The 14744-nt window shown below is 40.4% G+C and overlaps 2 protein-coding genes across 5 annotated transcripts in view; one reads left to right on the top strand and one right to left on the bottom strand.

The window, feature by feature from the left end:
• stag3 (STAG3 cohesin complex component) overlaps positions 1-1525 on the bottom strand; it is a 21462-nt gene extending 19937 nt beyond the window's left edge. For 2 of the 4 annotated variants that reach the window (XM_020624755.1, XM_020624758.1), the window contains exons 1-3: positions 1405-1525; positions 952-1068; positions 256-352 (exon numbers count right to left, since the gene is read on the bottom strand). In XM_020624755.1, the coding sequence (XP_020480411.1) occupies positions 256-352; positions 952-980 (126 nt within the window). In that variant the 5' untranslated portion in view covers positions 981-1068; positions 1405-1525. The remainder of the gene's footprint in view (positions 1-255; positions 353-951; positions 1069-1404) is intronic. The other 2 variants (XM_020624757.1, XM_020624756.1) reach the window with 2 other exon arrangements.
• On the top strand, positions 1029-14300 carry gpc2 (glypican 2). The gene is made up of 12 exons (XM_020624747.1): positions 1029-1143; positions 3298-3441; positions 5071-5229; positions 6483-6617; positions 8239-8414; positions 8535-8615; positions 8957-9122; positions 10132-10262; positions 10841-10987; positions 11804-11940; positions 13476-13648; positions 13799-14300. The coding sequence occupies exons 1-12, from the start codon at positions 1029-1031 to the stop codon at positions 14062-14064; spliced, it is 1830 nt and encodes a 609-aa protein (XP_020480403.1). The 3' UTR covers positions 14065-14300.
• The last annotated feature ends 444 nt before the right edge of the window (positions 14301-14744 follow it).

Here is a 14744-nt window from a genome sequence, read left to right as displayed (position 1 = left end):
CTGTGGTAAGATATGAATGGCTTGAATCAAATATTTACTGCAGTCGCTATGATTCCAATTATGCTATTTTGATCTTTTATATCAATGGGATGATGAACAGTTAAGATTGTTTCAATGCCATAAAAAACATAAGACAAGATAACTAGACAAAATCACACCCTCTTTCCACTAGTGTGAAAAATCTACATGAAAATCACCAAAAATTTAGCATCTAAATGAGCACGAACTATTTTGAAAGGAAACAAGCTAATTTACCTGAGGTCCGGGCACTGCCTGTTTTCTCCGCTTTGTGGCTTTTATCGTGGTCCCATAGTCACTGTCAAAGTCTGAGAAGTCATCCAGCTCCTCAACACTAACAAACAAGAAAAAGAAAACTGAATCAAGCCTAACAAAACTACAGTGGCAGACACTTTATGGTAAAAGTCATGATAATGTGGGCACACAAGTTACTTATTCACACTCAGAATAATAATGTGGGCACACAAGTTACTTATTCATAGCCCTCAGGTTATCAGTTTGTTAGGGAGGTGCACTCAGAATATTATTATTGCATCTAGTCAGTTTGTCCTGGCAACCTTCAAACTACTTTACCATACACTAGATATTGTTGCAGCACTCCTTCTTGACTCTTTGATGGCTAGTTTTGGTTGCTTTGTGTTCAAATATGCTACTTATACAGAGCAACGGTCCAGAATCATAGACACTCTGAATGGGTTGCTTAAAGTTTTATTTTGATTTTTCATTGAGATGTGAGGAGATCATTCAAATATTGGCTGTGAAACTGAACTTTGTGCTCTTTATTGAACTTGAGAATGGTGTTCCTGTTGTTTTCACTTGTACTACTAACAACTTTAAATGAAATATGTACACGGGATAAATAAATACCAGGCTCCATACAAATACTCAATGGCCAAGTTAAACGTCAACTTTACCCATGGCTGGCTAGGTTACCTGTCCGAAAGCGAGTCTCCACTTGACATTTTGGCTGAAGTTCAGAGATGTTGAGATGATCTTGAATTGCTGGTTAGATGGTCTATGCTAACGGCCTTTCTGTGGAGAGCCAAGTTACTGTTTGTGGGGAAGACGGAAATAAACTCGTTCAGCTAATTACAAGACCAGACTTGGCTAACATCTTAACGTCAGGTAAACCCTAGTGTAGGCTAGCTTTTTGCATCCTCATTTACGGTTATAATACTCATTAATAGACTTGAAGTCTATTAATTCAAGCTGCCTTTTAAGTTTGCCGATCAACAGTAACCTACAAGGCTAACCTACAAGGCTAACCTACAGGTGTATCACAAAACAAAACGAAATCTTATCTTGCAAAATGGATCTATTAGCAAACGAATCCCACATTATAGCTTTTAAGTAACAACCCTACGTAAATTAATCACATAATTTTACCATTTGATACCGTAGTTAGTAGCGAATATATTTCTATCTCTGAGGATTTTGCTAATTTTCACTCTCTTCATGAGACGAGAGGGCGCGCAACGAAGGCAAATTAAATTTGGATTCCGATTGGCCAGCGCTTCCTCAGATCAGAAGATGATTGGTCCTTCGGAACGTCACTTCATTACCATTGGTCATTTCTAACAAATGGCTATTCAGTAGTTCTGCTTTGTAACATGTAGGTAAACAGGTGCAGCAGGGATATGAAGTCAATTGTTGCTGAATATATGACTGCATCTTCAAAATATTTGCATCCTTGCAGTACATTTGCTTGACTTACTATTATAAACTTTGTTAGATTCTATATTCACGGTCATATATTGTATTCTGTCAGTGTATGACTGACTGATCAGTCTGTTTATTCTGTGCATGGACACATTATTAAAAGTAATTATATATCCATGGTTCTGTGTCTGTTTGTCCAGTGTTAAGACCCTGAGGGGGTGGCTAAGCTGCTCCCCACTGTAGACATCTCACCTCAATCTATCCTTCTGCTCTTCTTCTGCATGGTCTATTGTTCAGTGTTTGACAGACTATATGAGCAGAGTCAAACCAAACAGCATGAAACAGATAACTTCTGGTCTGATCTTTCAAAATAAAATACTTATTTTTCTGGCTTTACAATATTGTGAGAGTAAAAATATGCTGGGACATGAATAAAAGACCCCCCACCCTTCCTATAAAAAAAATAAGCCACCCAGACTTCAGAAACACAAATTACTAATGACTAGCAAACTCTTTCTAGTTGTTTTTTGTGTCTCTGTAATAGTTTTACATACCTCTGTACATATAGGCTAGCATGTTTTTTTGGTAGTTTTGAGTATCTTTGTGGTTATTTTGTGTCTTTGTAGCAATTTGACTGTTTTTCTAACCAAGGCTTTAGGCTATCAAGTCCATACATCCTGTCTGTGCTTGTGCCCAGTAGCCCTGTTCAATAACCCATTCTTGCACATGGTCACACTAAGCCCTCAGTTGGGATTAGTCCTCAAGGTCATTTTTAAATAATTATCTCTTTTTTTTCCTGTATAATAATTATGCAAACTGCAATATAAAATTTCACCTGAAAACAAAGTGTTCAGTGTTAAAGCAGCATCACTGTCAAACTAACAAGAAACTTTCTTTCTGTGCAGACATGACTTATTACTAAAACATCATATGGCTCCAATTAACTTGTTTTATGTCACTTTTTAATTTAAGGAAACGCTTCTGTCTCTTTTAAAGTTGTGTGCAGCAGATTTAAACAGTGAACACCACCACACAGATTTACCAATTACATGATCCTGTTCACAACCAGTGGCACTATAGTTTTTGGGCTAAAATGCTCTTTGATGATACTGATCTGGTACTGCTCACAGTGATAACAAAAGCATTAACACAGTTACTTTGTTTAAAAACTTGTATACAATTAACTGATACTGGCTTTGCTTTTATTTTGAAAACAAACTTCCGGTAGCTCTTCTTTTGCGCTTGATGCAGTTTGTTCGATAACGCTGAGGGACGGGGGTGTACCGTCCACACTCCCCTTACATTTACGTACAACAGCGGATTTCCCAGGAAGGACACATTAACTGGACACGGACATGGAAACATATGTGTGATAGAAAAACCCAGTGCGGATCTGGGATCTGTTCATTGCACTTACCGGGGAAAACTATGACTGTTTTAAACGGCTGACCATTTGGAATCTTGTTACTCTTTTTACTTTTGCGTACATTTAAACCGGCCAGTTATTCATTCATCCACAAACCGCTGCGCCCATAGTCCGTTTTTATAGAAACACTTCCTCCACTGATATCAGGTTTTGAGTCCTGCACCGAGGATGGACACCCGGCTATCTCTTCCCAGGTACACGCTGCTGGTGCTCCTCTACGCGGCCGCTGCCCCATCGCAGCACAGTGGCTGCTGCGGGGAGGAGCTGCGCCGACACCCGACAGGTGTACGCGGAGAAGGGGTACAGCACTGGCACTGCTCCGCTGGTCCAGATCTCTGGTAAGACTCTGCATCTAACCTGTGGTTTTTTTTTGGACTTGTGCACAGTAGTCTCATTTTAAAGACATGTCAAGACAAAATTTAAGACTCATAGCTTCTGATATGTCGCAGCAGAGATGTAGGTGCGTCAGGATGCTCTAGTTCTTCTCATCAGGGATAAAAAAAAAAAAACTGGAACATAAAATTCTAGCAGAAAAAAAACCTTTAAATACAATAGGCACAATACAAAGCACAATAGGAAAGTGAGAGAAAAAAGTACACTGTGGCTCATAACTCACTAAGCACCAGAGACACAATGTAGGATTATCATGGGGAGTTTTCCCTCAAGAGAAACAATGCAGGATGGTTTAAAAGAAATTACACCCGCCCCCTCCTCCCCTCTGTGCTTTTTAAATAGGATGATTAAGGGGATGAGCAAATTGCCAACACCAGTGAAACAAAGAACCTCACCCCTAATTAGTCTTTGCCTCCTCGCCCATGGTTAAATCCACGCATATACCCACAGGCTCTGTTCACTGGTGATAATCTTATCTGCTGAATGAAAATATATCATGTGGATTATACAAACAGTTGATAATTTGAAATTTTAGGGAGGAGCGATAGAGAAGAGGAAGAGAGAAGGGAGTAGAGTTCAAATTTGTGAAAATTCGTCTGGCCATGTGCGGGAGAAAATGATGGAGCACTTGAGTGTCTGAAGCTTACTTCTCAGAGATCAAGCTTTGCATGTAAATCAGTGAGAGAAGGATGGTGTGTGTTACCCACAGTCAGTCCTGAATCTTTCACCATTAAAAGTGAATAAAATATAGGGTATGTCTGCAGATGTGGAGTATTATTTTATGGTAACTCGTCTCTGTGCGCGAGTCAAGGAGACAACTGCAATATTGATTTATTTTGTGTGTGTGTTGGGCTATCACTGCCTGAGTCTTGGCTCACTGTCCCGTGGGCCAGGGGAGCAGATGGCCAGGAGAGTGAAGGATGAGGAGAGGCAGTTTAGAAATGGAAATAGAGGGATGAGAGAGGGCTAATGGTGAGACACACAGAGAGAACAAAAGAGGCAGAGAGGAACATCGGAGAGGGTGGAGTGGGGAATGAGACACTGGACTGCAATAACAGCAGCAATGTTCATGTTAGATATAAAATAATAGAAACAAAGAATCCAAACCTTTACCACATTTTCAGTGCTATGGGTTTTTTCCTCCTCCTGGTTGTCGTTTGCATATCATTAGCTCTGACAAAGCCCAACCTGAGCTGAAAAAGAAAGACATATTAAAGGTGGATAATTCATGCAGATAAATTAAGATTTTCTCTCCCATATGTTTAATAAGATTTCCCCACAGTCACTGAACAGAGTGATAAGTGGAGGTACTGACTCTTATCTCAATCTGCTTTGACCTGATAAGACCTAGTGATGTTATTGAAAATAGGTTGTTTTTTTTTATTAGTAACTTTATTTATATAGGCTTGCAGCTTTAATGTAGAAATGCAACCCAACATGCTTCACAATAACAGAATATCTATGCAGATTTGAAACCAAACCATTACACTGTAATCTCATTTATCCACATAAGCGTCTGAACATGTGATCAGACCTAAATGTTCTTTCTCTTCTGGCCTGGTTTTACCTTCCAGGTGAGCACCTGCGGCTCTGTCCTCAGGACTACACCTGCTGCTCAAGTCAGATGGAGGAGACGCTGTCCCTCCAGAGTGAGAGGGACTTCCTCAAAGCCGTCGAAGACAACAGCCAGTTTCTTTTGACAACTTTCACCCAGAGACATCGCAGATTTGATGGTGAGAGGATGACTCAGAGGCTTGTACAGTTATTAAGAATGCTAAATAGGAAAACTATCTGGTTTGAAAAGTTAAAACATTACAAAGTATTTTCTTGATTCCACATTTAGTACATTGGCAGGAAAAAGGGAACACAAACTGCACTCAGCTTGTTCTTGTTTCACATTCCCCAAGCTACCGATTTAGCAGCGATGAGTGACATCTTATTAGGATCTCCAACTGCACAGGTCCTCCCAAATGGTCAGATGTCTGTGCCACAGAATTGGAATCTAAAAGCACAACAATGCCTGTATATTGCAGAGATCCTAGCATGGTTCTTATAGCATGATTTATGTTTAAACAAATACATGAGAACTGCTAATATTAAAAGGATACTCCAGTGATTTTATTATTGCGGTTTCAGTTAGTTGGAGGACTCACAAGGCACAGATTCTAAAAACACAGATCGCAAGTTATCCTGACTTTTTGTCTTTTCTATGGGTTAAACTCCAGAAACACTGGATCCTACATTTTCCATAATGTAATTCAGTAGTGTCTTTAATCAAACCCTTTCTGCCTTTTTAAGCAAGGCAAAGTGACTTTATTTATATAGCATAATTCAAAGTGCTTTACATTGGCAAATAAAGCAAAAACGGTAAGCACTAAAAACCAGAATAAAATCTATTGAGACTAAATGAAGCATCGTTAAAATGAATTTAGACATTAAAAGCCTTTTCCAGAATTATAGAAGAGATTTTTAAACAGCTGTCACAGACCCAGTAGGATCATCCATGACCTTAATGTGTAATATTGGTGGACTGCACCTTTAAACAAATGGTCATGGTAAGAAAACCTATGTAGACCATGTTAATGACTGTAGTCAGGAGAATTTAGCCCACGTTGTCTCAGATTCTGTATGTGAGGCTGCAGGTTTGTAGCAGGTGCTGCACAGAGCTGTATTTACACTTCCTCCCACCTGCTGTGCACTGCTATCACCTTTTTTTCCCTCCTCATCCTTTTATATAATGTATGTGATGAATCACTTAAAGACGTGGAAGGAGTGGGAGACTGCATCTGAGTCTTAAAGATGGATTTTAAATAAAGTACATGTTATTACACTCATTTTCCAGTGTGCAGGAACTGATATCTAGGAGATGTTAATCTGGGAAGGAGGGGGTGACTGAACACCTACGTAGAAACCTGGCTAAGATATTAGAAGGAAAAAGGGTGGGTGACAGATTTATATCTAATCTGCTTTTTCTGTGTCACTGCAGAGTTCTTCAGAGAGCTAATAGAGCTGTCAGAGAAGTCGATGAACCAGATGTTTACTAAGACCTATGGGCGGCTCTTCACTCAGAATGTGCACGTCTTCCAGGAGCTGTTTGTGGAGCTTCGCAGATATTATTCTGGTTTGTTTAATCACATTGTCCACCTCCTGGCAAACTAATGTATGCAACTATTGTATGTGTTCCGATGGTCTAAGGCAAAATGATACCAGCTGGGTCAGATGTTCTGTGTTATACAATGAAATTAGGATTTCCCCCAGATTCCAGATGGGGACTTTGTTTTTTAAAACTTTGCGTATTTCCTTTCAGTCTCTAATCTGATTTGTCAAATTAAGGGAAAATGTCAACCAATAAATTTCAAAGTGACTATGATCAGACACTATCAGAATTAGCACGATGCAATAAACCTCTTCTATATTAAATTTTATGAAATTTAAATTCAATGCAAACAACCAAAATGGAGACGTTTATTCAAACAATCAACCTGGCTTTGTTTTTTGGTTTTTTTGCACTACATGGGCCTCTATCTGGTGGTCTGGTTAGGGACAGAGCAGTGATGGTTCCCTATTGCTCTGGCTGTTCAGTCCATGTCACTGGTATGGATAATCCACAGCAGTTATAGAAAGCTGTAAAGAGGCAGTATTGTCTTTTGAGTTGAAGTGAACTGCCAAGAAGAACTGGAGAAAAATCGAGGGAGAGATGGAATCCCACAGATGCCAGACTGTTTCTATTTCTGTTGCAGATACCTCCGTTTTGGCCTGAATGCCGCTCACTGGCGAGTCTATCTGCAGGTTGTTGCTGCTTAGTCAACCTGTCTTTCTCTGCCAAACACCATGTATGGCTAATATGAGGCTGTATAGTAGACTACGGATTGGAGAATTGCATATGCAGAATGTCCTTGCCAGTTGACTAGTGTACAGAATCAGACAAGCACCAAAGCACATTTAAAGAAAATGAGGAAAAAATTGCACGGTGCACATAACATATTATTCTATGTTATTAACATGTTACTGCGTTGTGTTTAAGAGACTACACAGAAATCAAAGAAGCAGAAACACACTTTTGTGTTGTTTGCTTTTGGCTTTCATTTAGTGGCGTTGCTCTATTATCTGGGTTGGACGAGATGTGTAGGAACAGTTCATAGGCTGTGGTTAACTACATCTTACAATTTCTCCAGACTGTTCAGCTTTAAAGGGATGTTTCTCCACAGCATCAAGACAAATTTTGGGAAATATCAAAAGCACTACAATTTCTCTAAACAGCTGGTGTAGTGTGAGTAGCCAAGGAAAAAAAAAGACCTCTAACACAACACAGGTATTGAAATTGAATGCACCCCCCCCAGCTGTCAGACAGAAAACAGTGAGTGGAAACAGCACACACAAACTGAGCATTAATATTTAAACAGTCTGGAGAAATTTAGTGGATGTTGTATGTTTGATTTTTAAGCAATTTACCATGCTTAACACTGCGATGGAAATACAGGGGCTACCTCACTGTGTGTTTTGTGGTTTTACGAGCATCAGTTGTGTTTTAGTTGAAAACAACAGATTTTTAGTTCGGGGTGAACTAACCCTTTAAACCGGCCTTATCTGCATCAGTGGTACATTAACTCTGCTGCAGCGCCACATAATAAGATCCTCCAGTGTTGCTGTTCTGCTTCCTTTTCAGAAATCAATACAGAAACATGCAATTATATCTAATATTTTATCCTTAGTGATGCTAAAGGTTGCTCTTCTATCCGCAGGAGCCACTATAAGTCTGACAGAGGTTCTCTCAGATTTCTGGTCCAGGCTGGTGGAGCGTGTCTTCTCTCTGGTCAACCCTCAGTACCAGTTCAGTGAGGACTACCTGGAGTGTGTCAGCAAACACGCTGAACAGCTGCAGCCATTTGGGGATGTGCCCCGCAAACTTCGCGTACAAGTGTGTGTTCTGTGATAAAATACTACACAGTTGATATGGACGCTTTCAGACAACTGTCATGAAGAATGACATGTTGAGTTGTCACTGATCCTATTCTATTGTCCTGGGTTTCATATTCAGGTGTCCAGGGCGTTCATTGCGGCCAGAGCGCTATCTCAGGGCTTAGCTACTGGTCGGGATATTGTTAGCAAAGCAACAAAGGTGAGTGAGTGGCTCTTACTGCTCTGCATTATATTTACATATGTCATACTCATCTTGAATACTCTCTTCAGTCCTATATATAGTTTTTCGGTAAATTAAATGTTTGTACCATTCAATCTGAATCAACCTGATTTAAAAAAAGATGTTGCAGTGGAGAAGATTTTCCCTAATTTTCATTTATATAGCCATTCTCAAAACAAAGGTACAAAGGTGAAAATTAACCCTGTTTGCTCAGATGAAATTATCAGTATCTAAAATGTCAAATAAAACCTTGAGTGTAACAAAACAAAGGCTTGCAGTGAATATGCACATGTCATAACTCTCAATACTTTGTTTCTCAGTTGACTGCAGACTCCGAGTGCGTGCGTGGCCTGATGCGTCAGTGGTATTGCCCGCTTTGTCGAGGCATGGCCTTCCTGCGGCCCTGTCACTCCCTGTGCCTTAATGTGATGAAGGGCTGCTTAGCCAATCAGGCCGACCTGGAGACTGAATGGAACAATTTCATTGGTGGGTAAGGGTAGGATGAACAATGCATAATGCTATGTAGTTGGTTAGTTGGGTTTAGAGCACGTGCCTGATGCACTTTATAATTTTTAGACTTGTTAGATTTTGTATTTCAGATGAAGCTGTTTGTGTTGCTTGTGAAATTGTGTTTTATCTCGTGTAAACAGGGCATCCATGCAAATAAGAGTGAAATAGCTCTAATTGGATTACCCTGTATAAATAAAGATTGAATGAATGAAGGAGCCACAGTACCTTCGTTTTCAATTACCTTAGATCCTAAAGGGAAAAAAGGTCACGGCCCAAATAACATTTAACAGCATTTTGAATTAATATTATTATTAAAGATAGCATACCTGGAAGTAAAATCCTTTTATTTCTCCTCTGTTACTCATTTACTTTCCACTTCCCTTTGCTCTAATGAATTACCCGTCCATTAATCATTCATGCTTCTCTGCTCCTTCACAATTGATGTCTTCCTGTGTTTCCTTCGCCTTTCATCAAACTCATACATTCCCTGCACTTTCTTTTTCATGTGCAGCGTTTCCTCTTATCTTTCATCACATCACCATGTCTGCTGCGCCCAAACCAAATGCACCCTCACGTTTTTTACAACCACTATTTCTCTCTTTGTCCCACTTTTCTTTCTATGTTGATGGTTTGCTTCCTATAATTATACAGTCATGTAACCTCAAACCTTTTAGCTGGTTAGACAGTGAGAGACAGGGAATTATTGTCTTGATATTTATCTGGGCCCCCAACAGACCACCAGCGAGAGTTTTTGAGAGTTTTTACCTTCGCCAAGAACGAGGTAAGAAGGTCAAACACTCCTGGGAATAATGATTTTAGGTGGAACGGCATTATGGGTACAGTGAGCTGCCTTGGTCGAGGCTTGTGCTCTCTGAATGCCGTCTGGTTTTAGAATGTTTTGCCAGACAATGAGAACTAAATGGAGTCATGCCAAACTTCATCACCTACCATCTCTCTTTGTGTTTCTTCTTCTGTCCTCTATCAGATGCTCTGTACCAGGTTTCAGAGAAGTTAGAGGGGCCGTTCAACATAGAGCTTGCAGCCGACTCTCTCTCTGTGAAAGTGTCAGAGGCCATCATGCACATGCAGGAGAACAGTGTCACCATCTCCACTAAGGTCAGAAAGAGAGCAGAAGCAGATGGTGGAAAAATAAAAAGTTAAATGACATTGTATAGATATATTGTTTTGCTTCCACTGGATTCAGTCTGGCCGTTCTTCAAGAAAAGCAGTATAATGTGTGCTATATAATCAAACTTTGTGCATGCATAAATATCATCCACCATTATCATAAAAATCACTTACAAGTAAAAGCTATAGTCATATTATAGTGTTTAATTTTAATGTTCTTGATGAGACAACAAGCAGTCAAACAGGGCAGATATCATGGGAGCTAATCTGCCAGACAGACACCCACATCTCGTTAGAAACAGAGAAGCACTTTAATGAACAGGCAGATCTCTCCCCAACAGCTCAGATTTGCATGTTTTCTGCTTTTTACTAACAGTGCAAGGTTGTGGAGCTTGTAAAAAACTGTTTCCATAATGGTATATTTTTAGTTTAATTGCAACATTGTTGGGTGCAGACACTTTTTTTGCTATTGTTATGATTTGGGAAGTCTCTCAGCTTGGTTTTGCTACACTTACATTAAGGGTTACCTTAAAAACAGCACAGAATCTTGTTGATGTTTATCTCAGGTGTTCCAGGGCTGTGGAAACCCCAGGCCAGTTCCAGGACGGTCCAAACGCTCACCAAAAGACTCAGGGGGCAGCAGGAAGCCCTTCCGCACCTACAGTCCTGAAGAGAAGCCCACCACTGCTGCAGGCACCAACCTGGACCGACTGGTGAGGAAGAAACATACAGTACCTTGGCTAAACTGGGTGTAGTAGCTATTCTTAATCTACTTTTTTTTTTTTTGCAACTTAAAGATGATAGATTTTTTTTATTGTTTGGCCACTTGAGGGCAGCAGAATAAAATGTAAATACAACATTAAATTAACATCACTTTCTGTTGTTGTGGCTGAGGGCAGCAGAATAAAATGTAAATACGACATTAAATTAACATCACTTTGTGTTGTTGTGGCAAACCTGTTAGCAGAATGTTGACTATTGAGACATCCAGCAGGTACAGAGCTACTGTATGTTAGCATTCATTTGATGTCCTGTCTCTGGCCCGATGACAAATGCACTTCAGTGTTCCCTTTTTTTGAGCTCAGTCCTGGTCTCCACCAACTCCTGGTGGAAATACATGTTGAAACTGCAAGTAAGTGTGTTAAAACAGTTTGCTTTGTCCATGTGCCAGGATTTAGACACAGCAACTGAGCAGAAAGCAACTAAAAGCAACTAATAATAGTGCAGCTGTCAGAACCCAAACAATATCCCTGTGAGCATGGTGGTGTGGCCTTACAAGATAGAAGTGTTGGAAAAATAAATGAAACCAAGGGCAGAGGAGAGAGACAAATGAAAGTGGGTATTCATATCTATTTATAAAGTATAAGACATGAGGTTTAAGAAGTGACCCAGAAGCTGTGTCATGTCAGTTTTTCTGCTTTGCCCAGCATCACCACTGCAGCTTCCATATGCTTTCTGCTGCCAGCCATAATAAGGATGCTTTAAAACCAGGTCTGACTCATAAACAATTTCTTTCCACCTCCGTACAGGTTACCGAGCTGAAGGAGCGACTGCGGCCCATGCGGGGCTTCTGGGTGTCCCTCCCACACACCATCTGCAGCGATGAGAAGATGGCTGCCGACGTCACTAATGAGGACCGCTGCTGGAATGGACAGACCCGGGGGAGGTGAGCGAGATCAAAGCCTAGGGGGTGGAGGGTGCAGGAAGGGGTTCGGTAGAGGTTGAGGAGGAGCGAGTGAGTGATGGTGCAGAGGTGGAGTTATGCAACAGATGGAACCGAGTTCATTTAATTTAGCTACCACCAGTCACCCACATGCTCTCTCAGTACATGCACATAAATACAGCCTAACACCGTGTATCCAGGATAATTCAGAGAAGCTGTGTGGTCCTGTGTGTGAGTGTGTTGTGGGAGAGATACACAGGGAAAACAAGTCTGCATTAATGATTTTTTTCTCGGTGATATTCCAGCTGCATTAAAGAGCAATTTTATGTAAACGTACACAGACCTTAACAGCTTTAATCATAAAGTGGGACTGCAGCCAGACACATGCTGGTATAAAATGTTTTACTACTATAGTTAACCTTTGGGACTGTCCCGTATGTATTTTATGATGCAGCTTATTCTGTAGATGTCATACAACTTATTGACCACAATGTTTCTGCTTAAACTACAGGCTGCACTCTAGACAACAACCCCCGTCTGCTAAGCAAAAAGGTCACTGATGTAAAAACAAGAGTCTACAAGAATCTTCAGCCATGCTAGCTGTACTTTAGCACAAGTATTTGGTATTCATAAAACAAAGTACTGGACAAATTAAGATTTTTATGGTAACAGTGGCACAAAACCAACATAACCAAATTAACTACAGGTCCTCCTGAGGGCAAAAAAGACCATCATGTACCTAACTAAGATTGTAGCAAATCTGCCTTAAGTTTAATTTAGTATCAAATAATACGGTGGACTGACTAGAATTTGATGTATTTATTATGACCGGTTTATTATTCTTAAATGTTTGATCTCAGGTCTGAAGAATGGGTTCTCAATACAGGAACTTTATCGCTTCACAACAGAAAGGACCGAGGAGAGCAGAACGGATTTTTATGCAATTTATTAATCTAAATAAGCAAACAACAAAATTAATACTGATGCAGTTCAAATGGCAAACAATGATATATAACAGATCAAATAATGAAAATGACTGAGATATGGAACAGTTTGAACTGATTTAACCTGATAAGTTTAACTTAAGTTGTGGTAAGGAGGAATTATGGATTGTGACATATGAAATAAGTTATTAACTGTAAACAAGGGAGAATTGTGGATGACTGGACAATGGGACTTGGCATGAATCACAGTCTAAACGACACCAGCCTGATTTCATAGGCTATTTTTGCTGCTGGATCATGGATGATGGCACGGTACCACGATGAGGTTCAGGCTCAGAGATACACAACTATTGTAACTACATACTACCTGCCTACATCCCCACAATTAAATGGCAGAGTGAGTTGCTTCCCCTTATGACAACAGTCAAATATTGCAGTGAAGATGAGTATTCCCCAAATATACTACACCCATTTGTGGTGATGTGACACATTCATTTTGCTTCTGAGTTGCACCTCCCCCCTGCCATTTAAAGCCACACTGCGTGAAGCATTGACAAGTTGTCTACATGAATGTCTCTGTGTGCACACACTTAGGTATCTCCCAGATGTGATAGGTGACGGGCTGGTCAGCCAGATCAATAACCCAGAGGTTGAGGTGGACATTGCCAGGCCAGATGTGAGGACGAGACAGTTGATCATGGAGCTGAGAGTGGTGACCAATAAACTGAGACATGCTCAGAGTGGGCAGGACCTGGACTTCATGGACAGTAAGTGCATTTGTATATATCATAAAAGGAGTATTAGGTAATTGATCTTAAGGATTTGTGGCACCATTGGTAGAACGTGTCCACTAAATTTGTATGAAACTTTTTATTTCCATTCCACTGAGCCAGAAATCTCTTTTTTGCATATTCCAGGTGAGGAGGGTAGCGGTTCACGTGGTGGAGATCATGGTGAAAGGTACAGTGATGATTGGCCAGGCTATGGGCCTTACTCACCACCCCATAACAAATCCCCACGTAACCCTGCCTCCAACCCTGCAAAGCCTCCTCGAGCTAGAGAAAGAAACGGGTCCAAGTGGAACAGAAACAATGGCCGGGTCCGATCTGCAACCGGCCGCCTCACCTCCTCCCTTTTTCCTTTGCTGCCTTTTATGGCAACTGTGGCCCTCATGTGGAGATAGCCAGTTATTACAGTCTGGAGTGGCGGTTTTCTGTCATGTAGGCGTCGTAATCACATTATGAAGAAAGAAAATCATTCTATTTGGTTACACCAGCAGAAAAAAGACAAAGCAGGTTAATTTAGCAATCAAAACCTTGTTTACAGCACAAAATAAAGTGGATATTTTCCTATTGCCCCAGCCACACAAGAGCCATTACCAAGCATCGATGATAACAAACAATAAATAAATAATAAGAATTGCCTGTTTTTAGTGCCATCTGTGAGATGTTTGATCTACTGGAGTGTTTATACTGAACTGAACCCTGTGCTGGAGCATAGAGGCTTTGTGAAAAAGGAACAAAGTACAACAGTCAGTGAATTAGGAGCATGGCTGAGCGATGGAGCTGAGGGCCTTGTGATTTGGTGGTTGTGAGATACAGATTAGTTGTGCCAGATAATTACTGTGTAGTATTTTAGTGAGCAGTTGATTTGATCTGAATGCATGCGTTTCCTGCCTTCTCCATAAAATGAAGTTAATTTAATTGATTGGGTTTCGCTCTGGTTGCGGTTCATTTTATTCCATTTTCCCCCTTTTTCTGGTAGTAGTGAGATTTAATTTACTCAATTAATCTGTATTTTATCTTGGACATTTCAAAAAGAAGTAATCTTGAGACCAAACAAATGTACCTAAAAGCTCAGATG

This window comes from Monopterus albus, unplaced genomic scaffold (assembly GCF_001952655.1).
Source record: "Monopterus albus unplaced genomic scaffold, M_albus_1.0 scaffold337.1, whole genome shotgun sequence".
Taxonomy (NCBI): domain Eukaryota; kingdom Metazoa; phylum Chordata; class Actinopteri; order Synbranchiformes; family Synbranchidae; genus Monopterus; species Monopterus albus.
Note: the sequence above shows the minus strand (reverse complement) of the source record. Positions and strands in the feature narration are given on the sequence as shown.